The sequence below is a fragment of the Cloeon dipterum genome, chromosome 1 (assembly GCF_949628265.1).
Source record: "Cloeon dipterum chromosome 1, ieCloDipt1.1, whole genome shotgun sequence".
NCBI lineage: Eukaryota > Metazoa > Arthropoda > Insecta > Ephemeroptera > Baetidae > Cloeon > Cloeon dipterum.
The window spans coordinates 30,574,303-30,602,128 of NC_088786.1; the positions used below are offsets into that span (position 1 = coordinate 30,574,303).

A 27,826-nucleotide genomic window follows, 5' to 3' on the forward strand; every position below is an offset into this window, starting at 1 on the left:
CGCGTTAAATAAAGGACTTCATTAATATATCATGACCAACTCGCCGCCGACTCTGCAGTGCCTTCGACTCGCCGAGTAAAACAAATAGACTTATAAAAATTAATATAGATCTGAGATCTATGAGAGGCGTGCGAGAATTTTAAAATAAGTCTCATATACATAAAGTTATGCTGTTCCCTTTAAAAATAATTTGTTCCACCTATTGCCACAAATTAAGACAGCTTTTCGCAGCCTTGCGTTTTGTGGACCGGTTCAGTCTCCCAAAACCAGCCTATTGGCTCGCATTTTTAAGGCACTCTCAGGAGTGTCAAAGCAATTGAGCAGTTCTAAGATCTTATACTGGCTACCCAATGTCCGAGATGGCAAAAAGTGGTTAGTTTAGTGACTCGAAATGCTCAAATTGCTCAACGGGCTGGGAGGCGACTCGCTACTTGCTGGTTTGCACCTTTCCAGCATGCGTGATTTGGCTTCACGGGACGAATGTCTAGCGTTTCAATGCAGTCCTCGGTGCGGAGGCAAGTGGCCCTTCAGTGGGCTGGGTCCCTGTGCGGCCTGGTGCGCCCATGTTATCCGTTCGCGGTGTTATTGGGACCCGGGTTTCAGCATTCGTGCTATAGTGCAGTGCGCGCCCTTCCCGGTCCTCGGACAGGGATGAGCAATATATATCATGACCAACTCGCCGCCGACCCTGCAGTATACCATCCACTCGCCGAGTAAAACAAATAGACGTATTAAAATTATAATATAAATCTGAGATCTGACTGAGAGGCGTGCGAGAATTTAAAAATAAGTCTCTTACATAAAATTTACGCTCTCCTCTTTAAAAATAATTTGTTCCACCTATTACCACAAATTAAGACAGCTTTTACGCAGCCTTGCGTTTTGTGGACCGGTTCATGCAGTCTCCCAAAACCTTTTGGTCTTCTGCAAATGCCGTCCAGTTCGATGAATTTTGGTCTTACACAAAAAAACTCTCCCTCAGGATATCCTACTGCCGTTAATCTTTGGCAAACCTGAGCAAATCCTTCTTCGCTATTAACGCATCTGCTCAAAAAATCTAAAAGGCATTGTGAATTGGCTGGTCTATAGACTTTGTCGCTTTGTAAAGAAAGTCCTGCGGACTTTTTCACCAACGATACAATTGACCGACTCCACTCGACCACAATAACTTGTTCAGGGTGACGTCAGTTTCACTTTGAGCCCGAGCAAGATGTATTTAATATTTTTAAATTCTAGCTGAACAATAATGAACTCAAAATTCTAAACTAAAACCATAATTACCCCATAATCAACAACAGACGAATCAACAATTTAGCTGCAGTTTAACAAGGGTAGATAAATAGGCCCCCTACCTAGAATACAGAGAGTCACGGGGCGCGATCCAACAATCAGCAAGCCCCGGATCAAAAGCTACAGAGAGGCTGCAAAACGGTTTGGTTTGCGGCGATTGCACACGAATGGCCGGGTTCTGCGAGCATCTCATCACCGCGCTGCACGTCTCAAACCGCCAGCAGTGTATATGTGTTCGTCTCGGGGGTGCATTGTCGGGGTGGCGGAGCGCAACCACACACATGGTGACGGCGGTAGAACACAATGTCCAGGTGTGTGTACACACGGTGTGCAGAGCGGTATCGGGTGCAAACACACAAACACACACAATAAGTGAGACGAGATGCTGGCTGGCGAGTCAAGCAAGCGGCAATCATTTAATATTGAACGCGATCGGCAAACAAATTGGGCCTGGCTCAGCGCAAGCAGATCGGAGCTTTATTAAAGACTTTGAGTCAATATCGTGAGCGCAGGGTTCGGCGTTTTCGATTGACTGTGCATCGGCACTGCATAATGCGGGCCACGCTCAATGCGTCCAAAATCACGTTAAGCTGTTGTGCACACCGAAAAGCTCTCTCGCACAATTGAGTGGTCAATCTTCAAAAGAGTCGCCGCCTCACCTGAGCTAATTTTTTCCACCATTGTGCGGGTGAAAATAATGTTACATATTTGTGACAAGCGTTGAGTAATCTCCACAAGGGATTTTGCTTCTTGAAAGGAGCCGCTCGGTTGCGAATAATTACATATTTTTAGTTTTTTTATGGCCACATGTGAGTTGTTAAAATAAACGTGGATGTTTTGTTAGGCTCATATTTTTACCAAATAATCTTCTCCCTATGTAATATAAAAGGAACAAAAGCGTCTTTCAATCTTCCTTCCCCTAAAATATCTTTATGATCAATTGAATTTTGAAGGAGAAGACTATGAAAATAAAACACAATGAAAAGGTTTACTTTTAATTGAAAAAATTCTTGCTTTGTTTGTTTTGTTTTTGGCGTCTGTCCTCCCTAAAAAAATTAGAGCTAATTCATCTGAGAGCTCTTATTTTGCTGCCCCAACTTTGATTATGATGATACTGGGCTTTAAAATTTATATTTTTATATAGAGTCCTGCAGAACAGCCTCATTTGATGTAATTAAAAATGATTAATGCTGGATTAAAAATCTTTAACGAGGGAATAGAATGGACAAAACCCTAATTTTTGCTCTCGAATTGTCAAAAATATTGAGCAATTACGATTTTCTTGGTCTGATATGTGAATGTTTATTGATGTTAAGTTTTTTTGTTTGATTTTTTACCTAAATCCATCGCAAATGATAAACTTTGATATTTTTAATTATTGGTGCTTTATGGCTCCAACCTATAGAATACAGGATCGGTTCGTTTTGTGCCCGCAAGGGGCGGGGGTGGGGGCCAAGACAAGATGATGCTTCAAAGGAATCTTCTGTGGGGCCTATAGGGCCCCCGCAGTGGGCCCTTTTGTAAAACGCTCCCATATGGGAGTTAAATAATCAGAGTATACAAACAACATTTTTATTCCATCAAGAGATGTTTCAACCTTCTACTATGAGGGGGTGGAATTTATTTATTTTACCTCTGGCCGTGCACTCCAGGATTATGAAGAATGACAATGTTGTCAATGTTCCACTGAGGTCTTCACAAAAGGAGTATTATTGGCGGCACAGATTTCTTCTTTGGGTGAAGCGTGAAAATCGGTTATATATGTATTGTGCGCTTCAGTTAAAATTAAATATAGGATCCTATAGTTCCTATAGAAATATTCGTAGAAATAAACGGCGACGTGGAAGCTGCATTTGATGTATATATCAACTAAAATGTCATGACATCTATTTTTGTGCCTTTACAAGTGTAATATTCTTTAGTTGTAACCAGCCTGTTGCCTCGCATTGTTAAAGTTATTCTTAGGAGTTTCAAAGCAGTGAGAGATATTTGAACAGTTCGGGTGATCTACATATCACTGACTAACCTACATAATGTCAGCAGAAAGGCAAAAGTTGGTTAGTGACTCGAAATGCTCCACTATAGACGAAATAATCCGATAAAAATGCTTTGTTACAAAGAGGCTCTCAAATGTTGGGGGACTGCTTTATTTCGCGACAGCATTTTTCCATTTCAGCCTGTAAAATGTTTAAATAAAAGTGTAATATTGTGTTGCCATTTTAGTATTTTAACTCGCATTTCCGACTCTATAGCTTACAGTTTGTCTTAACAGAAAATCTTTTATCCATATTATACTACTCAGCTTGTAGAGGAAGAGTAAAAGGTTTTTCATTTAATAAAAAACTCTTTAGATTGATAAAATCCAACTAAATTTAATCTATGACTAATTTGTAAGTGAGAATAAACTATTATTTTACTGTTCACTCATATTACAGTGATATTTGAAATATATTTTTAAAATTTGATTAGCCAGTGTGAAAAATGTCAATGCTCCGAATTAGACCTCCCACGTCAACCTTATCAGCAGTGCTCGCGTTGATAGCGATTTTCGGGCACGTCAATTGCAGTGAGAGCGGAAAAGGCGACCGGGCGGGAGTGTGAGAAAAAGCCGATGTTTTTGTTGTTGCTGCTGCTGAAAATGCGCAAGGGAGTGCACACGGCGGAAAATATAAAGCAGTGGTAATGGAGCCAGCCAGCACGGGTGAGTGAGAGACAAAAGAGGGTGCGAGCCGCTTTTAGTGGTTATCAAGTGGCTGATAGCTCTCAAAGATGATGAGAAATCCCAATATGCACTTCACCGCCCCCGCCCCGTCGACTGGCTGGCTGGCTGGCTCGCGGCTCGCTGCCGTTTATCCCCCCGCCGGCAAATAACATTAGTACTGACTCATTAAGTGTGTGCCCCGAATAAATTAGCCGCTCTGCAAAATAATCAAGCGTCTGCCACTTGACTCTCTCGCGTTATTTTCGTTCGTCTATACGCCGCGCACGCTGATGGAATAATTATTGTTCGTCGACGTCTGCTTTTGACACATTGCGTCGCTCTAAGGCAGTGGATTTTTTAGTCACACGCACTGACGTGGGCGCGTTTAATTGAAAATTGATCTAAACTCGACTTCTTGCAGAATTCACTGTGCGTCACCCCAAATTACTTAATTTATCAGCGTGTGTTCGGATCCCTCTCAGGGATTTAAATTTCTACGGGCAATATTGTTCTGGATTTTTTTTATTAATAGTTGAGAGGGATATTAATAACTTTCTAAAATAGAAATAAGAAAGAAATATACACACCTAGTTAATTATGAAAATTAACTCTGCGTGGATTTACTCAGGGTGGCTATTAGGTAACAGGGAAATGTTGAGTGAGTTCGAAAATGATATTGTAAATTTTTAATTTGCCCATGAACGTCCTGGAAGTTGTTCATTAACGACGAGGATGAGACTGGAGTGAAGTGCTTTAGCGAAAAGTCGATTAATTTATTGAACCAAAGTAAACGAAGAACAAAAGAGAGAGTGCCGTGGCGAATCCTGTGATGACAAAATCTGGCTGAATTATTGATGCACTTACTCTCTCGCAGGCGGCCTTAATAATGGCTTTATTCTCGATTCCACACAGGAATTGAGCTAAAACTTAAATCAGTTCGAGCCGCGCGTTCTCTTTATTCCGCCACTTGCAGGCTCCCTCCAGAGATTTGAATTAACTTTTCGGTTTGAAAAGCTCTGCAACAACCGCCAAAAACTTTTATGGCTTTATATATATCTATGAAGCTGTCGATTAAGAGCTCACTTTCGACACGTAGCATAGGACCCTCTGAAAATTATCACTTCAAATTTATTCTCAAAGTTCTTTTCCTTCCTTTTATATGCGAATTGCCAAGTGCATATTTTAGATAATTATGAAATTATTAATTTGAAGAATTAGTCAACTATCGGTGTTATAATCAAAATGCTCTTTCAGTCTCCACAGCCCATCCGTAATTTTATTGATACCAAAAAATATCTGATAATTACCATATAAAAATTGTTTCACGTGTGTCAAGTTTACGAAACTCATAGCATACCATTATTTACACACTTAAACAACATTAAAAAACTTATTTAATAAGCAATCTGACCGCAATATCTGGTTTCTCGCCGCACCCGCGTTACATTTGCTCGGTTCGAGAGCGTGGCGAGATTTTGACGGCAAATTCTAAAAGACTTTGATTACAAAAGGAGGAGGGCCGGTAATCCCTGGGCGACACGGAAATGTCATCTGTGATGGCGCCTCGCAGGCAAATACGCTCCTCTCGCGCGTCGGGGATTAGCCAAGCCAGCCAGCATCCATCAGCGGCTGCGCCCGCCCGCCAAGAGGGATTATCCAGCAAACGCGGCCACATTACGCCCTTCGAGTGGGCCATTTGCCATCAAAACATAACTGCTAATAAAATAATCATCCAAGAGGGTGTGAGAAAGACGCACAACAAGCGCTTCCTCCGCACAAACAATTATTAACACAAATACATCAAGATTTTGCTCTACATAATTACAAGATTCGCGCGAATGAAATTAATAAGAGGGTGACAATGAGTCTTGGGGTAAAAATAGTGCGGTACTCATTTAGTCGGATCGGAATTTTCCTTGTTTATCGGTCTGGGCGGCAAGGAACTCCGCCTCACCAGTTTGGGCTTCGGCGGCAGGCTCAGAGGGGTTGCGCTCACGGGGTTGTTGCCCTCCGTCACCTCGGCGCTGGGGGACAGCGTGTTGGTCCTCAACACTCTGCTTTTCTCTGTTATGGCGACGGTACGTCTCCGCATGGCATCCACGCTTCTTGCTTTGGAAGCTACTGAAGAGAATAAATTAAATAAGAGAAATTATTTCCTTCATTCTTTAATTATAGACATAATAATTTTCAATTTATGTGGTTTTACTGCATGTATTTTCTGCAATTTGAGCATTTTAAGAACGGATTTTAGTGGTATGAGTTATAGTGTTGATTGTGAGACTTAATATGCGGGCCCCCATGACGATTATGTTTCTCTGGGTCAGCGTGTATTTAAAATATTAATAAGAAAATTAAGTACAAATTATTATGGTTTGATCCTATTCCCAGACAAAAGCTTTTGACAGTTCATATCAGCCAATGAAATAAGGCTCTCCCAGTCCCAAATGAGGACCCTTTGGGCTCAGCATGAAAATCCAAATACATAACCCACTATTCCAACGTTAAAATCGTCCCGTGATGCAAATTTAATTCAAATCGTTCATAATAGTAACTAAATACTAATTAAATTTTAATTAACAGTAAAAATTACAAAAACTCAGCTTAAATGCATAAATTTTCATTACCTGGTATCATCGTCGATGGCGTTGCTGGTCCTCGGAAAATGGTCTTACTAACCACCCTGACCGAAGGTGAGGTGAACCTGCTCACGTTCTGAGTGCCTGTCGTCCTTGCAGGGCCAGGAGTCCCGAAGACTTTTGCACTTCTTTTGGCAGCGTCGTGTGAAGTGTCGCCGGCTGGAAGATTGAAAGTGGTCTTTCGATGCGGCACCACTTTTTCCGCTTTTGTGGGCTCCAGCAGCTTCAGGGCGGAGGTCAGCAGTTTTCTGAGAGCGTCAGACTTGGTCAGTGGAGACGCTGCCGCGTTTTGCACCGCCTTAGGAGTGTCAGGGTCGGTTTCAGAGGAACTGCTGGACAGTTGTTTCCTCGGTTTGGGTGGCAGCTGATTCAACAGCGGCATCACGTTCTTAAGGTCTTCGCCACAACCAATGCTGGCTCTGAAAGTGAATATTTTTTTAAAATTTATTTTACGGAGATTTAAATAGCTCTGTACCTCCTATTGACTGTGGCATCAATCATGCTCCTTCCGCAGTCCGTCCTTTCCAAGGAGTCCATGGAGTGCTGAATGCTTGAAGAATTGCTGATGCCTCCATTTAACTGCGGCGCATGGGTCAGCGACAGCCGCTTTCTGTCAGATGCATTTTTCGCTTCTAATGCATTGAAAAGATCGTCTTGGAGAATTTGGAACACTTCTTTGATAACCCTCGATTGCTTGGCGTCAACTTCCGGCAGAAGAGAGCTCCCGATTTTACCATTTCTGCCATTCAGGTTTTCCTGAATTTCACAAAAAGGAGAAATTAAAAATAATATATCTGCAGAAATAAACGATCAGGAATTTTTATACCTGACTGGCAGTGATTGTCCAGAAGGATGCCTTTTCTTGCACGTTGCTGTCTGCTGCGTCGGATTTATTGGTATCGAAAACAGAGCAGCGGCACTCTACGTCAGGCGGCGATTCCATTTCCGCGACTACGCCTGAGGCGGCGCACTCTAACGTCAGCTTCAACCCTGACAGCTTTGATGCGGAATTCGATGGGGCATTTTTGCCGAGACCCATGCTGGTCAGCTTGAAACCGACCGCTTCCAGCAACGTGACCAGCTCAGGCACGTCTGGCATCGGAGGATCCTGAAAAATGTCGGCAATGCTCAGGTTTGAATAACTGATTCTCCGAATCTGTTGCATCTTTTGCCTTTCCGATGTAATTGGAACCAACTTGAATTTATAATAATTATGCCGTATGTTTTTTAATCTGCTTAAATTGAATTGAATTTGTTACCAAAGCGTAAAATGTATATATTTCCTTGATAAAAATATTTTTTAAGGAACAACAAGGATTTAAAAAAAATATTTTAAATTTGTTTCAACGTAAGGGGCAGTTAAATAAGAACGATAAACTTAAGACAGCATTGTGTTCTCTTTTCAACGTTTAATTAAATTGAGGAATTAAATAAAAAAAAACTAACCTTTTTCACGCTAATGTTATAGTACCACTGGCTGTATTTACGAAAAATTCGCTGCTCATTAATGCGTGGTTCCGCCATCCCTGACCGGTTAGCGTGTATTCAACTGACACGCCTCTGCTTAGGATCAGTTCTCGTGTAATACACACGCAATAAGATCCTACTTCACAATTTCCTCCACTCGGCGCTCACCCTACCACCTTGTAGTGCACATTTTTGGTGACAAGGCGATAGGAGAGAAATTTCTTCGAACATTCATTCACTCATTGTCTATTTCTCGGCTATTTTATGATAAAATGATTTGAATTTTTGTCTCCAAAATTCTTAATATTAGCAGCATAATGATAAAAATTAATTTTGCTATTTCATTTCAAAAACGATTTTGTATAGATTTGGATCAGTTTATTTAATTTTTCATTTTTGCATATGAAATTTTTTAGTTTGGTAGATTATCAAAGGATTTACCTCTACGATTTCCCACTGCGCCTAAAAATTACAAAAATGAAACAGGCTTTACACGCGCGCCATCTTTATTCCGTTGTAAGAACCACGAGCCTCTCAAAAGTTTTGCGGGTTGCCGACCTGGGCGCTCCCGACCAACAAAAATCATTTTACGCTCCTTCAACATCAGCTGTTGTTATTATTCATTCATCCCGTTCGTTTAGCGCATTGCTTGGACGACCATCAATACACAAAAATTTGTCACTCGACTTGATGCGACAACTGCTCTCGTTGACGACTCTCGGTTGCTTCGTCGTTCCAAACCTCCTGCGCTCCACCATGGCTTGGCGATCACACGGTGCTACGAATACAGAACTTGTCGCCAATCTTAAAGGTATTAGGGGACTCACACTTTCCGCTCACTCACACTTCTCGCTCTCTGATGGGAAGAATCAATGTAGTTATGTATCTAACGTATCCTAGCGAGAAGTGTGAGTGCTGGGCGAAAAGTGTGAGTCTATCAAATTAGCAAATGTGACGACCTGCCCATTCAAAATGATATTAATTTATAAGCTGCTGGTAAATTTTAATCAGTTTTTTATTAAAAATTATTAAATAAATCCATGACATGTTTTGTTCAGTTTTTTAATAAAAATGTTAAACATAACTATTTGCTTTTGCAAATATCGTGATTTTTGCATTATTGTTATTTGAATTTTAAGTTGAGCTTAATTTTTCAGCAAATGGAATCATAACTAGCGCAGAGGTTGAAAACGCTATGCTCAGGACAGACCGCGGCAAGTATATTTTGGAAGTGAACAAACCCTACCAGGACGCTCCTCAGGGTATCGGTTATGGTGTTACCATCAGCGCTCCCCACATGGTAAATGTTGTCCTTTCTTGAAGCCAAACTCAAGCAATAAAAATCTTCCCCTCGATCCCAGCACGCCCATGCACTGGAGATCCTAAAAGACCACTTGAAGGAAGGAAACAAAGTGTTGGACGTCGGTTCCGGGAGTGGCTACCTGACCGTCTGCATGGCTCTAATGGTAACCCAGCCTCTGACCTCTTATACTTATTAAATAAAAAATCAAATGGTGTACCTTCAGCTTGGTGAGACTGGAAAAGCGGTTGGAATTGACCACATTGAAGAGCTAGTGGATACTTCTATTAAAAATATCGAGCTAGACAATCCTGAACTCTTGTCCTCCGGCAGAGTAAAAATAATTGGTAGTATTTTTATATTTACTCTTAAAATATTTTTATCTTTCATATTTTTTTTAGTTGGAGATGGCCGGAAAGGGCACAAAGCTGAAGCCCCGTACAATGCCATTCATGTTGGTGCTGCCGCGCCAAAAGTTCCAGAGGAGGTGATTTTATTCAACTACCTTAATCCCTTAACTAAAAACTAGCGAGATGATAAATACCTTCATATTGAAAACTGACTCGCCAATACAAGGAAACCTAAATATTGTTGTATTTTATTATTCCAGCTTATCGCGCAGCTTGCTCCTGGTGGCCGAATGGTGATTCCAGTTGGACCGGAAGGCTGGGACCAACAGCTGCAGCAGATAGACAAAGCCCTGGATGGCACAATCACTAAGAAGACTCTAATGGGAGTTATTTATGTCCCCCTGACAGACAAGGAGCAACAATGGCCTTACCCTAGAAGGTAGACACGTCTGCACGATTTATTTGGGGCAAAGCAAGGCCACATTTTGGTTTGTGTTGCAGAATAGTCAAGCGAATCCAAAGGGCAGTGAGAAAAAAGCTGGGGAAAAACAATGTTTCTGGTCAAAGTTCCAACTCTAATTCTTGAAGTTTATGTGAGTTGGAAAGTCATAGCATGAAACCATTTAAAACTTGCCAAGTTAATTTCAATATGAAATTAAACTGCTCTCTGTTAATATAGCGTTTATTCTCATATAACTTTCTGGCGCTTTAAGGAAATCAGAGTAGTTAGAAGTAGAAATCTTCCCCAAACACCATCCAAACTGGATGTTTTGCCATTATTTTCTTATTAAACGGTTGCTCAGGGTGGATATTTTATTATTTCAGCGCTGACCTTTAGACAGATGTGCCTGCACCCTTAAATATTACTGATGATGACTCTGCCAGGTGCTGTCAAATTTGCTGAATTGGCTTTGGATGCAAGAGCTCAAACCCTAAAAGGACCAGCTGACAGCATTATTGTACAACTTGGATTGTGTTAAATATCGCGTATGCTTCGTGCCAAGAAAGACTGCAATTAATTTGAAATGGCAAAAATTTAATATTTAATGATTATGATTTTATTGGATTTGCTAAAAACTTGTGCTACTTTTGCAAGAAGTATAAAATAAACAATAATGTGACAAAAAATAAGTTTGTCTTGTCTTTCAAACCATTTCCAAGGTTGAAGAAAATATAGGGATAATCACTTATTGAAAGTAAACAAAACTGGATGACAAAGTAAAGTCGTGATTCATCTTGCATTTGCTACAAGCCTGACATGCACAAAAAGTTTCGCTCTACCCACAAAACTTTCCACACACTCCACGACTTTTTTCTCACAGGGAGGGAAACAGTTAAGTTGTTACAAAAGTTTACGGTTGCTACACGCTTATTACGCAAAATGACGTTGGCAAGCCGCGCCGCCGTAAATCTTTTATTTTCACTCAAACATCGGTGGCGAAAGAGAGCAAATATATAATCGCGCCATTTCACCCGTCCCTGAGGTGCTGTTCGCCGGCGATTTATCAGCCGCCGCGATATGATGCTCGCCGCTTTGCTTTTATGGAGTTACAGCTGTTTTATTGCTGCTGCTGCTACTGCATATTCCCTCGGCAGTGATTGGAGTATGTTTCTCAACACTTCGCAAATATTCCTGCGCTCCTATTTGCACTCTGGACCGTCCAACAGGGTTGTTTTCTACTATGAGGACAATGAAGCTTTTGGTAAGACAAAATTTCATTTCTCAATTTGAATATACGAGGAATATATGAGCCTAAATAATATTAATCTAAATAAAGAATATATTTATTTTGTAAGCGGAATAAGCAAATTACAAAACCGTTTAGTAGACAATTAAAAAATACAGAATATTTATACATTAAGAAATAAAATTTACGATTACAGAAACTCAATTATTTTTCCATGTGACTGATTTTTTGCTTATTTACTTTTTAAGTATTCCTCAAGGACCGGAAAAGTTGCTGCCTATCAAGTGTACTTACTTAAAATTGAAATTACTAACCTATATCCACTTAATTTTTCACAAATTAAATCGATGTGGCAGTGTTCCTTTTTAATTTTTTCCTAAGCTTAAGAGTTATAAACTGATATTTCATGTTCTACATAATTTCATTTAAGCTGTTGTAATTCAGCGCCGAAAATTAATTTTCCCGCAGATTTCCAATCTTCCTTGTTTGACAAAGGCAGATTCAATTTATAGCGTGTACCTAAACAAACAAACGGAGTGCAGAATATTAATTGCCTATTTATTTACATATTTGCTCTCGTCTGTGCTCAAATATTTGCAATCACAAATTGATGCCGCTTGGCCTAAAACTGTTGGAACCCGGGCCGGAACACTTTCTGCGTGCATGCAAAGCGTTTTTGGCCGGCAAACTCCGCGTCGTCATGCAACCCCGATCCACTACCCTCTCGATTATCTGTTCTTCTCTGTCATTTCTGACGCGCGCACCCCCTCAGTTAAAAAGAAAGCTCTTAGTGGAATGAAAAGAAATTCCTGCGCTGAATATTATCCTTGGAAATAAAGAAATCTTGTCGCATTATTTTGCCAACAGGCGATGCAGTCAGGTCGATGGCGCTGGGCTTTTCATTAGGTGGCTTCTCCGTCAGCGCAATGCCTGTCAAGCCTTCGAAAAACCTGCAGCCGACGACCCCCAGCCTAAATCGACGCGCCACTGCGATTTTGATCACCCAAAGTGACTTAGTCGCTGCTCGATTCATCAGAGTGGTTAGTTTCCCTTTCGCTCGGATCATCACCGGCACAATTTGTCAGTTTAATTTTGATTCCAATAAACAGTCGGAAAGAACATCATCATCATCTGGCATAACCAGTCAAAAAGTTTTGTCAGTGCGAAAACAAACTAGTGTCGTTAGTTGTTCTTGGAATGAAACTTTTGCTTATTCAATTTGCGCAGCCTGCTGCTGCTTGTGCGAACAAAACTGTTCCAGAGGCATGCAATAGCATTTCTGAGACATCACTACCAAAATTCAATTACAAAAGTTAGCCCAAAACGCTCGTTGAGCTAAACGGTAGACGCTCTCACTCAGTTATGAACTTTTGTTAGCGCTTTATGTGTTTATGCAACCTGAAAGCGTACGTGCCCGGCAAGTTGCCTAATTCTCCGATACCAAAGAGATAAGAAGTCGAACTTTGCTCCACTCGACTTCCAAATCACGATCGATTTTTAATTAATTGAAGATATTAACTTTCATTGCGGAACATAGTATATTGAAAATTGAGGCATTTACCACAGGTTTATCCAGCTGCGCAGTTTTTTTTTAATTTAATACACTAGAAAATTAGTATTAATCAGCCGATGACAAATACAAGTAAATTTGTTAATTATTTGCACTTTCATACATATATAGATCTGGCTGGTCATTATTTTTCAGGGGTTTCTACCAAAAATTCTCCTTTAGAATGCAATTAGTTCTCAAGCTTAAATTTTTAATATGTTATGTTAAACGAGTTGCTTTTAAAATGAAACTAGATCGTTCGCTTTGAACGCAGAAGTTAATTTTACTTCCAATATGTGTATCCTAGGCCAACTCTGAGGAATCTGTCGCCTTCTCACAATTGGACTGGCTCATTCTTGCGAGGAACAATTCGGCAGCGAAACTCACTGGAAGCAGTTTAGGGCTGCAGGCGGACAGCGAAGCCACGGTGGCCGCAGTGGCTGCGAACGGAGCTGTGGAGCTGCTCACCTGGAACGGTGCGCGCTTTGAAATGAGCGAAAAAGCGCACGACTCGGCCTCGCTCAACACCTTCTCCTCGAATCTCCGCTTCAAAGGGCGACGCAGCCTCGAGGGATATCATTTTTCTGTAGCCGTATTTCACGTGAGCCTCATTACTCTGACACTGAAAAGCAGCTCGAGACGTGAAATATGCGTATTTTTCGTAATAAAAAGGACCCGCCGTTTGTGATCATAAAGAACGAAGGCAACAAAAGCTCCGCAGAGGGGTGGCTCGTCGACGTCTGGAATGATTTGCGCAGTCAACTCCGATTCACGTAATATGTTATAAGGAAATTTATTGACGTAGGTGATAATAACGTGTTGTGCTGCTTTATTGCGAGACAAGGTCCAAATTTTACCAGCCGAGTAGACGCAACGCCAATGCAAACAAAACTAAAGTTTCCGTTCAAGAGCTGTCTTCTGGGAGGGCTGAGGTGATTCTAACTCCGGCTGTGCCTACTTTGGGAAACTTTCACCTGGCTGAGTTTACCTATCCTGTTGCCACTTTAAGGTCAATGTTATGATTAAAACTAGTTTGATTAATTAAATTGAAATTTTTTAGACACTTTTTAGTGTTTGTTGAGGAAGTTAAATCAAAAACTCAGAAATAAAACTCGCAAAAATTAGACTAAAAATGACACAAACGAAATAAAAAAGAGGTTTTACATCTTTAATCTCTTCCAAAATTTAAAAATATTTCTTTATTCTCAGACTGCGATTTTTGATTCACCGTTCATCGACTGTATCCGGCATAGGCCAGTTCGTGCATCCATTTTCGCCCTTTCTGTGGTACAGCCTTGTCGGCCTGACCACCTTCTCTGCCCTGCTGATGGGCACAGCTTACACCCTGGCCAGGAGGATCGGTCTTGAAACGCAGGAGGCGCCGATATTCGAGCTGCGCGAGTCATTCCTCATAATTTTCAGCTCGCTGCTGCAGCAAGGCAAGCACGAGAAAACCGAAGCAAAGCCGCAACCACCATTGATGTCGTACTAATCCAGAATTTCGTTGCAGGCACAGACAGCTCACCGAGCTCTCTATCAGGACGAATCATTCTGTGGTGCTCGTACACCTTCGGGGTGGTCATTTACACGGCTTACTCGGCTGCGCTAATTTCCAAGCTTGCAGTCAGAGAAGTGGATTTCCCGTTTCACTCGCTAGATCAAATGCTTGCCTCTAACTACAGACCGATCGTCGTGAGAGATTCGATCCTCCACTACCTGATTAAGGTATTTATTTCCAACAAAAAGAGCGACAAATTAAAATTTTTCATGTACTCGTAATTTCTTGTTGATGTTATTATTTTTTGAAAATCTATTGTTTGAAGTTGCGAAATTCTTCAAAAATAAAAAGCTTGCACCCTTTAAAATAATGCAAATTGGATGGCAGGTTTGTTATTTAATCCTAGTTTTCTATTTGAGGACAAATTTACAGTCAAATTTTATTTTTTTGCAGAGGGATTTTTTTTTAAATAATTCGAATGAAAAAAAATCGACCCGTGGACACCAAATTCCGTAAAGAAATGGGTATAGCTCCCATTCCATTCCCAAAGTTTTCAATCAATTGAGCAGAAATTAGCATGCAAATCATTAAAAGCATGAAAAGTTAATTCAAAGAAAATACTTTAACTTGTGCTTGCCTTTGCCTGCAGTGCTCATTAAAAGTTTTACCACATTTGTAAAAAGCGTAAAATTAGCCCTCTTTTTGGCAAAAGTTGAAAAGGAGAGCAGCAAAGTTCCCTGCGGTCTGGGTCATTAAGATTACTTGAGGGGTGATTCCTTTGAGGTGCACCAACATACTAATAAACTTTAATCACATCATGCGGTGAAACACACCTCATGCTTATTATCGCAATTGCTGTCGAGTAGTATGTATACATTATTTCTCACAGAGTCACTGAGCGTAAGCAGCTGACCCACTGCGACCTGTTAACCTAACTAAATGATATTATTATACTCCCATAGCAGGGTTTCAACAATCCTTTAACCATGGAAGTTTTAACGGAACTGGCCCAATTAAAATTGTAAAATGTTTCCAAAATATATTTAAATTGCATTACAACACTTATCCATAAACCTGAAATATTTGTTTGAGCAATCGATTCCTGAGAAAAATAAATCAAATGAATATTTCAGTTTGTTGTTTTTCTTTTTCAAGGAGGGTGAGACGGGCAGTTGGAAAAGTTTGCGAGAGCGGAAGCCAAGTGTAAAATTGGTTGGCGACGTGAGCGAAGCGATTGACGAGCTAATGAGGTCGAACGAGAAACTCGCCCTGCTCGAGGCACACGAAAGATTCGGCCCTTTGGTGCAACAGTCGCCGCTCGACTGCGAGCTGCTGGTCATGCCCGGACACGAGTTGCTTCCGGTCACCCTCATGCTGCAGAAATCGTCGCCTTTCAAAAAGGCCTTCGACCAATTGTGAGATTGACAGCCTTGATTCTTTAGTGGAAAATTGTTGCTAAAAATTGTAGACAAAATTTTATACCAAAGAATAGGATCAAGACGACTTGATTTAAGAATTAACTACACAAATTCATCAGCCCAATTTTACCTCCAACCAATTTAATTTAAAAAAGGGTACCAGTAAGATAGAGCCCAAACGCGTAGAAAATGTGTCAAGAAATGAAATCGTAGAATTTGAAACCAGAGTGACAAGATTCATTTTACCATTAAAATGCCTAAAACCAAAATAATTTGTCCTTACAGCTGTGAAAAATTACAACAGTCGGAGAAATGCACAATGCTTTAATTTAAAGGAAGATCCTTTTAAGACAAATAGCCCACTTTCTTAGAGCCATGTACCATCAGGCTGAGCAGAGCGAAAGAAATTTCAATTTGTCAGCTGACTTCCTCGCTGCGTGAGCGGTGATCAAGCTGTTCATACAAATCTGGCAGGTCATTAAAAACATGTTTCATGTTCTTGTTTTGTGTATTACTCCGCAATTTGTGCGCGCAAGCCGCTCCATTAATCTCGTTAATGACGCTGGTGGCAATTTTCGGCTGCACGCTCGCTCGCAGCACTGATAAAGAGCGCGCGGGGGCCTTCAATTTGAGTTTGGCACTGCGGCTGCGGCGCGGTCGCTGCGGCTGCTGCTCCTGCTCCTGCTGCACGGTTTTGTATTTTGAATTACATTGTTCGCGCGACTCGACGCGGGCACAATGGATTGTTGCGCAAATACTTCAACCTCAACAAAAACCATATTCATGTTCGGATCTGCCTTGCGATTAGCAATTTACCGCAGTTTTTTGTAGCTGTTTTTGTTTTATTCGCGGGAGTGCTGTTATGAAATGTTGTCTGCCTCAACAAAGCGGATATCTTTTTCATTTGATTAAAACAGAGAGTGTACACTACACGTGTGCTGTTGCAGACCTGTGCGTTTTTGTGAAAAACATTTCCTCTTTTTGCGGCATCTCTGGAAGCGTTCATCCCTCTTTCCCACTCTGGCCTCGCCAACAAAATTAAACTTTATGCCAATTTTGTTTCATTCGTGTGCCGCTATTTTAGAATATTTAAAAAACAAGAATATGATTTTTACATACTTAAATCATTTTTATTTTTTGTAGCATTGTTCTGGAAAGGAGAAACAAAGTTCTTTATTATAGTTGAAATATTTCACATGCCCTGATTCTAGCCTTTCCCTAAAAAGAGTTCTTTAAACTGGTTGAAAATTTTCATTATCATCTTCACGGCCAAATGCCATTCCACGCAACAGTAAAAGCGCCTCGCAAGAAATAACAAAAGCTAACTCGGCTACTTTTCAGACTGTTAAGAATGCTGGAAACGGGTCGTTTGTCTCGTGCTCGCCAACGCTGGATGTTTCTCGTGGACGAAGACCCTTGTCCGCTAGACTCGACCCTGCCCTCGTTCGCCCTCAAGCACGTCACTCTTCCCTTTCTCATATTCCTCGCCGGCATTGCGTCCTCCTTTCTAATTTTCATAATTGAGATCTTGGTGCACTGCGCAAAGAGGAAGTGAAAAGGCACCTCGCCGCAAAATATGAATAAATACGTATGTAAAGCTGCCTCCTAGCTGTGTGTGGTGTGCTATAGTACAACATTTTTACGCTCATGCGAGCGACTGCATTAAAAGCTTTTACGAGTTCAAACATGGCAATAATGGTGTTTGATTTTTCTTGCACCCGAATACCCGCTTTGCAGCCCAGCAACAAAAGTAATCAGAGCAGGCGAACATTAAACTAGCAACGCGAATTTCTGCTCCGCCAGCCATCCGAGCCGGTTGCAAAATGAAAATAGATTACTGCGGCTTTATGCCGATTTTTATTTCGCTTATTTTTCGGCAAATATGCGCCCAGACTGTAGACCAAGCACAAAACGCCATCGATTTTTTGATGGCCCTTGACGAGCAGAGGCCGATAAGAAGATTAGTCGCGTTTTACGATGGGAATCATGGTGAGTGATTTTCCTACATACACTAATTACTGTTCAGTATTATTTTGATTCACACAGATTAAATAGAATATTCAAATTAAGTCAGTTCAACTAAAATTTGTTCTCAGATTGAAGTTTTAAGTATTATAAATTGCTTCATTCACAAAAAAGGTTGACATAGAAATATATTTTTCAATTTATTTTACTATTAATTACATTACTATCGATTGAATTTGTATTAACTGTACGCCATCATTTTTTGAATGCTGCATATTCGCAGCCGTGCAGGGGCTGAGATCCGAAGAAGTGCATCTCAATCTGCAACGAGCTTGTTCAGCCAGAGGGATTTATTTGAGTGCTGCGAAAATATCGAGTTCGTCGAGCATTTCCCTCGTGCATACCAACCAGCCGCCAATTGTGGCGGCGTTTTTCTTCACATCCGCCGCACCGACTGCATCGTATCTCAGAACGGTTTGTATACGAGAAGGCTCATTCATTGATGCTCTTTTGCGCTGGTATGCCAAAGAGCTCGCATAATAAATATCGTTGCAAATTAATGGTCTATTCAAATAAGTCAATTTCGATAATGGATCTTTGCAAATCATGAACGGATCACTGGTTCTCCAAATAGAAAATAACATCAGTCTGGCATGCGTAGAAAGAGATAATAAAAACAAGCAGTTCCAGTTCCTGACGGAGGGGGAAGTAATAAATTAATTTCGAGAAAAGGAACAGGAAGTTCAAAAGTAAAGGAAAAGAAATTGATTTCCTGGCAAATTTCCCGGTTTATCTCGATATATTAAATTCTTGTGAAAATAAAAGTGCTGAGAGTGAATTTATCGATTTTTTTTTCAGGCAACGGAGCGTACGGACCGCGTTTTTTGGATATACTTTCCGCGAGCAGGAACAGGCATTCCAAACTGGCAATTTTTACGAGCAGACACGCAGTTGATGCTGCTGATGTGGGAGAGCAATTATGAGGCGAAAATTCTGCACTGGAGCGGCGCCGGTTTCGTCAGGTCCAACGTTTCGTGGAAGAGTGGTGACAAAATAACTTCATTAAACGCCCTCGCCCATCCCAAAATGAGCTTGGCAGGCAAAGTAATAAGCGTCGCCGTTTTCCATGTGCGTCAAAATCGAGGTTGCATTAATTTACATCGAGGTTAACACACGCCTGTGTTCCAGGATCCACCGTTTGTGATTTTGCCGGCGGGCGACTCGGAATTTTCGCAGCAGGCCGTCCGCGGCTGGCTGGTCGAATTGTGGCTCGAGCTGCAGGCCCGCATGAATTTCACCTCGAAATTTTACCGCACCGCAAGACAAAGCGGGGGAATTTTTAAAAGGGCCGTCACCGAGCTGCAATCCGGCAGGGCGGACGTCGTGCTCGCACCGTTTGCCGTTGTTTTCGGTGACGCGGATGTCATTGACTTCACCGCGCCGGTCACTACTTTGAGGTTCGAAATTCGTCATCACAGCTCAATTGGTTCACTCACGCAAATCTTTCATTTATTTAATCTCCATTCAAATACACATTTACAATACTATCGATAAAAAATCATCGAGTAACAATTATAAAAATTTTACAAACATAACACATCTTCAATGTTGTAATTATATCTGACTCCATCCTCTTCGCTCAAATTTGATGAGTAGAAAAATATCTTGCGGCGTAAAAGAGGTAAATTCTCATCTCAAAATTAACCAGTCCATATTTTTTTTATTAAATAATTTTTCCGTCTTGGTTTTCCATGGAATTTTGTATTCTGAAAATATCTAAAAGATTGAAGGATTTTTTACTGTTGTATCGATGTTAACTGTGAAGCCAAACCTTGTCGGAATACGAAATGAAAGGAGAAATTTCAAGCAACGAGGACGAAGTCATGGAAAAACCAAACTCGAGGGTTGGCATCTTAATTAACAACATAACTTGACGTACTAAAAGCGCTAGGCAACCCCAACGCATGAGCGTTCAGCAGGTTGCAGAGCTACACTAAATTTAATTTTCAAAGTAGCATTTTAGCATAGCTTTTTTGTAAGAGTTTAAAATATAGACTTAAAAATTGACATTGCATTAACAACCATAGAATTTCTTCTTATAATTTAAAACCTATTAATATGTTCAATTTTTTATTTAGTTGGAAAATATATTGACTTTCAGTTAGAAATTAAGCTCTCTTAATTTTAACACCAATCCAGTGGAAAATGGAAACGCCCAGTTCTTTACCCGAGATTAAATTGATTTTTAATCTCACCTCTGGTCCCACACATTCGTTCTCCAATTTCCGGAGGTGCATTTGGCCGACAGAGGCGTTTGAGCTTGTTGCTGTTTCAGTTTCGGCTTTGTGGTGCCTCGAATATCCGCCACTTCCAGTCTGAACCAATTTCTGAAGCCTTTTCCGCTACGCCTGTGGACAGCAATCGCCGCAGTACTGACCCTGGCGGTTATTTTAATGACCACAGCCTTCATGCTGGGCCAAATTTTCGGCTTTGAAGCTGCAAACCGGCCTCTGTACGGACTTTACGAATCGGCGCTCATTATTTACGGCTCACTGCTAACACAGGGTAAGAGCACTCCGCCGTCAAAAATTATTTATCATTCCTCGTTTCCGCATTTTTGCCCGTGCAGGCCCCGACTTTTCTCCTCGCTCGCTCTCAGCGCGGACGATTTTGTGGTGCTCGTACGCGTTTGGAGTTTTGATGGGACTGGTCTATTCCGCTTCGCTCACCTCTAAATTGACTTTGGGGATTCTGGAGCCGCCATTTACGGGGCTGGATGAGTTTCTCGCAACGTCCTACACACCGATTTTGGTCACTGACTCTCCACCTCATCGATTGATCACGGTATAAATAAATGAAAAAAAAACTGAAAAGTTTTAGCTTTTAATCCTGTGCTGTTGGTGGGTTGAGATTCCCTTTTTAAACTGGTGATGGCTAACCGAAAATTTTGACAGTGATGTAGAGTTGAATCAATAAAAATTCCTTTGCCCAAATCTTTAATTTTATTTTTGTTTTATCAATTTTCCTTCCATCTCCAGAGTGCAGTGTCGGGTGCTTGGCGAGATATGCGCGAGAGAAAGCCGCAGCCGCGCGTTGTGCAAAACATAGAGAGCGCTCTGACCGAGATAGTGGATCCGTGGTCATCAGCTACTCTGCTGGACGCCAAGGAGCGAATGCTACCCAAAATTCTTGACCTCGCTTTGGAATGCAATTTGATGATGGCATCTCAGGAAAACGTTTTCCAGCTGCCGGCCCACTTGATGATATCCAAAATGTCGCCTTTGAAGAAGCCTATAGACCAAACGTTGGTAAATGAGTTATTTTACTTGCGCGCCCGTTTTATATTTGCTCCCAAGGCTTGCAAGAATGCTCACCAGCGGACAATTAACCAGACTGAGGCAACGGTGGTTGCGTATTCCATCAGCCGAGGAATTTTGCCCGCGGACCACGAGTTTGCTCCAGTTTGGAATGGAAAATGTTGCAATGCCGTTTTACCCACTGGCCGGAGGATTTTGCATCGGAGTTTTGCTTCTTTTCTGCGAGCTTGTGGCACGAAGGTGGCTCTGGGACCAATTCCAGCCGCTGGAACTTCTACGGCAAATAATGCTGCAATATTCTGCGAGGACAACCATGCAAAACAATTTATTCTAACCACAATAATTACTGTAAAGATGTTTGTCTTGTAGTAGTTTTAGTTTATTATTGATTTCATATAAATGTACGTTGTTTTATATAAAAAAATTGTCATTCAAAATAATGGCATTGCTAGTACAATACTGACAATTCAACTTTTTAAAAATTACCTGGTCTTCATTATATAACATGCATTGCCAGTATACATTATTCAAATTCACTCAAATACGCGTAAACAGAGGACAAAAAGCTTTTATTACAAAAAGTTTTCAAAACACGCACAGAGACAATGGTAGTTAAATGCATTGGGCCGATAAAATCACCCCGTCGACAAAAGAGAGGTGAACGCGACTAGCATTTCACTCGCAGCAGCGATAAACACCGAATATGAAAATATTTATCGCGCTCCTCGGCTTCTTTTTCTTGGTGTCCGCGCAGAGGAAAGATGAAGACTGGGACGAGGTATTGTGGTTCCAGGCGTGCGATTTTGTGCTGCAATATCACTCGCAGTGGCCGATGCGGCGGACCGTTGTCGTGTACCACCCTCTGAAAGACAGGGGTGAGTTTGTTGGTCGTTCGATACGCACGTACAACAAATTTCCTCTTATTCAATAGCACACACCCTTTTGTTAATGTGTGCATTGCAGAGAACTACATGAAGGAACTGGCGATGGATTTCTCTAGGCGTCTTTCGAAGGTCGGTGTCTCCTCCACTTTCGTCCGAATACCAGGCCCAAATACGGTCGAAGTGCTGCGTTTAAAAGAGCCAAACCAACCGACCATATTTTGCGTTTTGATGCTCACGCCCAATGACGCGACCTCTGGATTTGTTCGAGCGGTAAGCGCGTGATTTCTATAAATATACATAAATAAAAATATGTTAACAGACTATATTATGACATTGCACAATTAATGTCGTTGACAAAAAAAACGGCTTGAAATGCAACAGGGCAAAAACTGACACGACTGCATCTTGGTATAAAAAATTGAAATTGAAAAAAAAATCAAATCAATTCAAATAAAATCCAAGCTGAACTACAAATTAGCAGACAATGACTTTGTTTTTAGAAAACTATGCTAACTAGATTTACTCTGCCGGAAACTAATTGATTAAAAAATAACATAGCCAACCAGCTGCTTTTTAATGCCTCTGAAATCGACCCAGGGTTTATGAAATCAGCAACCAAATTTGGAAGCGATATTGTGTTTGATGAAATAGACCAGCACATGTTCATGAAACATGCTTGTCACGTTTTTCCCTACTTGATTTGTAAAAAAGTGACTTAGCACTTCTGCGCGAGGGAGGACTGATTGCAAATTATGTGATGAACCAATTTGCTTCTATCATTTCCTCAACTTTGTGTCATTCATTCATTCAAGTTTTGTAAAAAGAGAGAGCACTATATATGTTGCAGGCAGCTGACGCTGGCGGTACGAAAGGTGACTTGGTGTCTTGGATGCATCTGAGTTTCGCCGATAAACAACGGTTTCTGACAGCTGACGTTGGTCTTCGGCCGGACACCCAGCTTGTGTCTGCCAAGTTTCAGCCGTCAGCGGTAACAAATCTGTACCTGTGGAACGGAATAGATCATATGCAGACGAAAGCGCCGTGGGATGGTCCAGGCAGGCCAATCCCGTCTGACGCTGTAGATCAACCAAACATGGATCTCTCTGGCCAGAAACTGAGTGTCGCCATTTTTGACGTTAACTTTGTCGTTTCCACATTTGAAAGAATTCTCATAGAGGTTATCTCCTATAGGACCCACCATTTGTTATCGCTCCAGCAACATTGAACAAGAAAATCAACGAATCTCAGATTTCAGGCTGGATGGTGGACGTTTGGAAAGATTTGCAGAGCTTTTTGAAATTTAGGTTTCATTTTCTAAAAGCATATAAAATATATTACAAACATTTTAATTCTTTTCTTAACACATTTTGCAGCTCTACCTATTACAAGCCAACGCGAATCGATTTGGCTGTAGGAGTGTTTCGACGTGCAGTGGAGGAGTTAAAGTCGGGCAGGGCCGACGTCGTTTTATATCCATTCGTGGTCACGGCAGACGACATTGACATCGCCGATTTCTCAATGCCTGTCACCAACCTAAAGTTTGATCTTGATTATGTAGACGGTCATTAATGATGCTGACAGAGATTCTACCAACAGATACCGCTTCCTCCTGCCGCGAGTGTCCGCGACGTCAACCATAGACCAATTTATTCAGCCTTTCCATATCCTCATGTGGAGGGTTATCGCAGCAGTTCTGACTCTGGCAGTAATTTTGATCACTGTCTCGTATATGTTTGGAAGGCTTTACGGCTTTGAGGAGGAGGGCACGCCAATTTTTCAACTCAAAGATTCCATTATGGTAATCTACGGGTCTTTATTTGCACAAGGTAACTCATCGCTCGTGCTGATTTATATTCATTTTTTTGTTTTATAAACAGAATTGTAATAATAATCAATATATTATGTTGTATCAGAATTGTTCACAAATTATTCATTCCAGAAATTAACACGTAATACGTTGGGAAAAATGAGAAAAGTTCCTTATTTGTTTTTTTCTTTTTTATTATTCGGTCAGGAAATGAAAATTTAAATAAATTGTCCAAATAAGAGACAAATAACAGAATTAATAATTGTTGCAAACTGTTAATATTTTTGCAAATATTAATATTTGAATTTTCATTTACGCATTTACTGACGAAAGCAAATAGAAAATTCCCTCCTTGGGAATTTTTCTCAATATTTTAAGTAGTATTCGTCACATGTGCAGGCATCAAAATCTACAAAATCCAGTGCGGACGGATAGAATTAGAATAAGAAATTCAATTTAACACAAATAAATACACAGACACTTATTATATTATTTGAGCTTTTAAAAATTTTAATATAACTAAAATCAAACTCATTTTCTAGAAAAATTTAACATTTACTTTTTCGTTGACAGGGCCAGATTTCGCACCGCTATCATACTCTGGAAGAATGATTATTTGGATGTCATTTCTATTTGGCGTGCTCGTCAGCCAAGCATACTCAGCTGCCCTGATTTCCAAACTGACCGTCGGAACCTTGGCGCCGCCTTTCACCACGCTAGACGAAATGACAAGCTCGACCTACACTGCCATTTACAGGCCTGACTCTGCCCCTCAGAGGCTGGTTGAAGTAAAGAATTCTCATTCCCTTAAAACAAAACACTGTAAAAACAAAACAGACCGCCAGAAAAGGTGCCTGGCGAGAATTGGGCGACCGCAAACCCTACCCGCGTGTGATGACCAATCTGCCAGACGCGATCATCGAGGTTTCCAACTCGTGGACGGAGACTACTCTACTAGAGGCGAAGGAACGGATGCTGCCGTTGATCAACCTACCGCCGTTCAACTGCAAAACAACCATGCTGCCAACAGACATCATCAACACTCAAGGCCAGCTTATGCTTTCAAAGTCTTCTCCGTACAAAGCGGCGATCGACCAACAGTACGTATATTGGGGTGGATTACACGGCACGGAATTTTAGCTCGACCTTGAAACACTGTACAAAGCTACCATTGGTGCCCAGCGTTGCCATTTTCTTTCATGGTTAAGCTAAAAAATGGTGCTGTAATCCGCCCTATGCTTTAATTTTGGCAAAAATTGATAAATTATTTGCCATTACTTATACTTTCACTTAAGCAAATAACTTATTTAAGCTGCATTTTTTTTAAATTTAAAATTAATTGTAGCTACTTTATTCAAAATCCATGGTATTTTCATTGTTCAGATAAGTTTTCGAAATATTTGTTTTTTCCAAGCAAATTTTTAACACTCTGATAGCTAAAATTTCATGTACATTTGAATCATTCCGATGATTTCGGTTATACACTTTTCACTGCAGCTGCGCAAATTCATTTTAGCCTGATTTTAAAATTTGCTTTTTATAATACACAAAGGAATAAATAAAGCAGCTGGAATTTCTTGTGCACAGGTTGATTTCCATGTTGGCGAGCGGACGTTTGGCTCGAGCACGCGCTACTTGGCTCGGCCAGTACTTTGAAGAGCCGTGTCCCAAGGAAACGACTCTTCCGCAGTTTGGCATGGGGAGCGTCATCCTCCCGTTCGCGATTTTGGGAGGTGGATTGGCGGTGGCTTTGGTTCTTCTAGCGGCGGAGTTTACGATCAAGAAGTGGTTTGGCCGTCTGCTAAATGAAGAGGATGGGCCGACCGCTTTGCAGGAGATTGCTCGCAGGAACGGATTTCGCATCTCTAAGCATTGGATGAAAGTGAAAAACAGCTTGCCTCTTGGACCAAAAAATTGAAACTTATAACTCTGACAATGACCAATAAAATGGTTTCTGTAGCTTGTCAAAATATTCCATTGGTTTCTATTTTTAAATGAATTTAATTATTTAAAGTAAAAAAAAAATTAAAAAGTTAAAGCAACGGCACGTATGACAACGTCGAATCAACTTTTTGTTTCGCGTGTACATGCAGATCCTGCTTGTCATTTATGCCTTTCTTGATGTAATTTAATGATTGTCTTTTCTTGAATTTCATGTTGTGAATCATGAATAATAAACAACATTATAGGGCTTCAAAGCAAGAAAATCTCATTCGCATTCATTTCATTTTTTTGCATTTTGAATTACCATTTAGATTTCCATGAAAAAACACATACATAATGCAACTATATACAATTAAATTTTATCTGCAATTTTGATTACAAAAAGCGCCTTAGTTAGTGTGATACATGCAGTTTACATTTTAAATGTTTATTTAGACGCTCAAACTCTCTCTCTCTCTCTCTCTCTCTCTCTCTCTCTCTCTCTCTCTCTCTCTCTCTCTCTCTCTCTCTCTCTCTCTCTCTCTCTCTCTCTCTCTCTCTCTATTTACACAATCGTTGCCCGACAGAGCGAAAGGAAATTAACTAGGTTAATTCCAAGAGATACAAGTTTACGAGCAAACAAACTAGAGCGCAATGCACATGTTTGCACGCCCGCCAGTGCATTGCGCTTAGTCTTTAAGCTGTGATTTCGCGGTCAGACGCAAGCTGAAATTCGCAATAATTGTTGCAAGTGCCGGCAGCGAGTGTGTGTGAAAATAATCTCGGTTGCCGCAGGACAAAGTTGGCCTGCTGTATGTGTGTTCTCTTCGCGTATAATTAAGTTGAGCCCCGAGTGAGTGCCCAAGGGTGCATGCGTTGACCGTGGCAGATGCTGCTATAACTGCAATACACCACTATCCACTTTTGCGCTTAGCGATTGGGGTCAAGGAAGAAGAGCTTGCCGATGCGAAACGCTCATTATTCGCTAGGATTATGGAGTCAATTAGATTTTACTGCTTGCGCTGTTTGTATTTGTCCCGGTGCCTGTGCATTCGCAAAGGCAGAAGTGCCCGAGCGTTATTTCTCGCTCGACACTACTCGGTAGAAGTGTATGTACTCTAGAACGAGCCGCTCGCCTTTTTGCACGAGTTTGCAGTCTATTCTTCAAGGCGTAGACTTCAGAATACGCTTTTCATGGATACTTTCCTTACTCCCAGAGTGAGAGAAAGGAGAACGGGGAAAATAAGGAATAGATTTGAAATGTGTTTACCATTTAGACCAATTCTTTTTTTATTTTATTTTTTAAATACATAATGCCGGAAACTGAAGCTAAAAATGGGTTGGAAATGAAACTACAAGCGAACGAAATGTTTGCGATGATTTACCACTTATAAACAAACAACAGACATCAATCAAATCGAATGGAATGATGAACGCCAGGCCACTCTCGACTTCCCCACGCTTATTTCGTACAATGTCCATCAATTTTACAACTATATTTTCGACGATTCCTCGTGATCAGTCATTTCCCCGGCGCGAACTTTCGTTCTCATCAATCACCTGCTGCTGTGACGGTTTCATGCCCATTCCGAGTCTGAGATTCGCTAAATTGGTGGAGCAGAAAGCGAGCGCACGGACTGCTTACGTTGCCCAAGAGCCAGCCGCTCGTCTCGCTGGCTGCTGTTGTTTGCGTTTCGCGACGGTTGGCCTGCCAGAATAAATCATTACACGAATAAGGGACCGCAAATAAAGCGGAGGAGACGTGCGATGCATCACACGCGAACGACCTTGTCTGTGTACCAGCTTTTGCAATTTATGTCTCTCTCACTCCATTGACAAAGAATTTGCGGCCACATAAATTGAAAGCGAAAGATAGATTCGACCAATATTATTTTCGACTTCGAAAATTTTAAGCTTTGAAAAGTAATTCAACCCCAGGAAAAACGAAAATTGACAGTAACTCCGGTTTTATGCATGCTAGAGAGATACAATTGCAACCAAAAAATATTTTTACTGTCCTCTTCAACTTTGCA

The 27,826-nt window shown here is 41.0% G+C and overlaps 5 protein-coding genes across 6 annotated transcripts; 4 read left to right on the forward strand and 1 right to left on the reverse strand.

Moving 5' to 3' along the window:
- Positions 1–5,882: 5,882 nt before the first annotated feature.
- LOC135947771 (uncharacterized) lies at positions 5,883–8,215 on the reverse strand. Its single transcript, XM_065496710.1, has 5 exons — positions 8,074–8,215; positions 7,454–7,735; positions 7,103–7,383; positions 6,616–7,046; positions 5,883–6,112 (listed from the first exon to the last, which is right to left on the reverse strand). Exons 1-5 carry the CDS (start codon positions 8,149–8,151, stop codon positions 5,883–5,885), a joined length of 1,302 nt encoding a protein of 433 aa, XP_065352782.1. The 5' UTR covers positions 8,152–8,215.
- Positions 8,216–8,713: 498 nt separating this feature from the next.
- Positions 8,714–10,875, forward strand: Pcmt (Protein-L-isoaspartate (D-aspartate) O-methyltransferase). Of its 2 annotated transcripts, XM_065497727.1 has the most exons (8): positions 8,714–8,905; positions 9,252–9,394; positions 9,456–9,560; positions 9,621–9,741; positions 9,796–9,881; positions 10,005–10,183; positions 10,246–10,337; positions 10,570–10,875. In XM_065497727.1, exons 1-7 carry the CDS (start codon positions 8,785–8,787, stop codon positions 10,328–10,330), a joined length of 840 nt encoding a protein of 279 aa, XP_065353799.1. In that variant the 5' UTR covers positions 8,714–8,784; the 3' UTR covers positions 10,331–10,337; positions 10,570–10,875. The 2 variants fall into 2 exon arrangements, with proteins under 2 accessions (XP_065353799.1, XP_065353800.1); XM_065497728.1 differs by lacking the exon at positions 10,246–10,337.
- A 1,429-nt stretch (positions 10,876–12,304) lies between these two features.
- Positions 12,305–17,582, forward strand: LOC135945072 (uncharacterized). Its single transcript, XM_065492483.1, has 7 exons — positions 12,305–12,472; positions 13,289–13,582; positions 13,654–13,754; positions 13,826–13,990; positions 14,191–14,706; positions 15,635–15,894; positions 17,239–17,582. The coding sequence occupies exons 1-5, from the start codon at positions 12,317–12,319 to the stop codon at positions 14,471–14,473; spliced, it is 999 nt and encodes a 332-aa protein (XP_065348555.1). The 5' UTR covers positions 12,305–12,316; the 3' UTR covers positions 14,474–14,706; positions 15,635–15,894; positions 17,239–17,582.
- A 574-nt stretch (positions 17,583–18,156) lies between these two features.
- Positions 18,157–21,513, forward strand: LOC135947848 (glutamate receptor 1-like). The gene is made up of 7 exons (XM_065496814.1): positions 18,157–18,336; positions 18,721–18,990; positions 19,051–19,319; positions 20,198–20,427; positions 20,492–20,706; positions 20,901–21,166; positions 21,219–21,513. Exons 2-7 carry the CDS (start codon positions 18,817–18,819, stop codon positions 21,511–21,513), a joined length of 1,449 nt encoding a protein of 482 aa, XP_065352886.1. The 5' UTR covers positions 18,157–18,336; positions 18,721–18,816.
- Positions 21,514–21,867: 354 nt separating this feature from the next.
- Positions 21,868–26,051, forward strand: LOC135943832 (glutamate receptor 2-like). The gene is made up of 9 exons (XM_065490502.1): positions 21,868–22,054; positions 22,143–22,333; positions 22,911–23,198; positions 23,255–23,367; positions 23,437–23,601; positions 23,660–23,889; positions 24,444–24,658; positions 24,708–24,970; positions 25,458–26,051. The coding sequence occupies exons 1-9, from the start codon at positions 21,883–21,885 to the stop codon at positions 25,786–25,788; spliced, it is 1,968 nt and encodes a 655-aa protein (XP_065346574.1). The 5' UTR covers positions 21,868–21,882; the 3' UTR covers positions 25,789–26,051.
- Positions 26,052–27,826: the final 1,775 nt, after the last annotated feature.

Coding starts and splice junctions, on each gene's coding strand:
- LOC135947848 (XM_065496814.1), top strand. CDS start 18,817: ATGCTGCTGATGTGGGAGAGCAATTATGAGGCGAAAATTCTGCACTGG. Junction 19,320..20,197: donor GCGCCGGTCACTACTTTGAG/GTTCGAAATTCG, acceptor TTGCTGTTTCAG/TTTCGGCTTTGTGGTGCCTC. Junction 20,428..20,491: donor CGGCTCACTGCTAACACAGG/GTAAGAGCACTC, acceptor TTGCCCGTGCAG/GCCCCGACTTTTCTCCTCGC.
- LOC135943832 (XM_065490502.1), top strand. CDS start 21,883: ATGAAAATATTTATCGCGCTCCTCGGCTTCTTTTTCTTGGTGTCCGCG. Junction 22,055..22,142: donor CCACCCTCTGAAAGACAGGG/GTGAGTTTGTTG, acceptor TGTGCATTGCAG/AGAACTACATGAAGGAACTG. Junction 23,199..23,254: donor TGAGTGTCGCCATTTTTGAC/GTTAACTTTGTC, acceptor TATCTCCTATAG/GACCCACCATTTGTTATCGC.
- Pcmt (XM_065497727.1), top strand. CDS start 8,785: ATGCGACAACTGCTCTCGTTGACGACTCTCGGTTGCTTCGTCGTTCCA. Junction 9,742..9,795: donor CGGCAGAGTAAAAATAATTG/GTAGTATTTTTA, acceptor TATTTTTTTTAG/TTGGAGATGGCCGGAAAGGG. Junction 9,882..10,004: donor CGCCAAAAGTTCCAGAGGAG/GTGATTTTATTC, acceptor TTATTATTCCAG/CTTATCGCGCAGCTTGCTCC.
- LOC135947771 (XM_065496710.1), bottom strand. CDS start 8,151: ATGGCGGAACCACGCATTAATGAGCAGCGAATTTTTCGTAAATACAGC. Junction 7,736..8,073: donor ATAACATTAGCGTGAAAAAG/GTTAGTTTTTTT, acceptor GACATTTTTCAG/GATCCTCCGATGCCAGACGT. Junction 7,384..7,453: donor GGACAATCACTGCCAGTCAG/GTATAAAAATTC, acceptor TGTGAAATTCAG/GAAAACCTGAATGGCAGAAA.
- LOC135945072 (XM_065492483.1), top strand. CDS start 12,317: ATGGCGCTGGGCTTTTCATTAGGTGGCTTCTCCGTCAGCGCAATGCCT. Junction 13,583..13,653: donor TTTCTGTAGCCGTATTTCAC/GTGAGCCTCATT, acceptor CGTAATAAAAAG/GACCCGCCGTTTGTGATCAT. Junction 13,755..13,825: donor CGCAGTCAACTCCGATTCAC/GTAATATGTTAT, acceptor TTGCGAGACAAG/GTCCAAATTTTACCAGCCGA.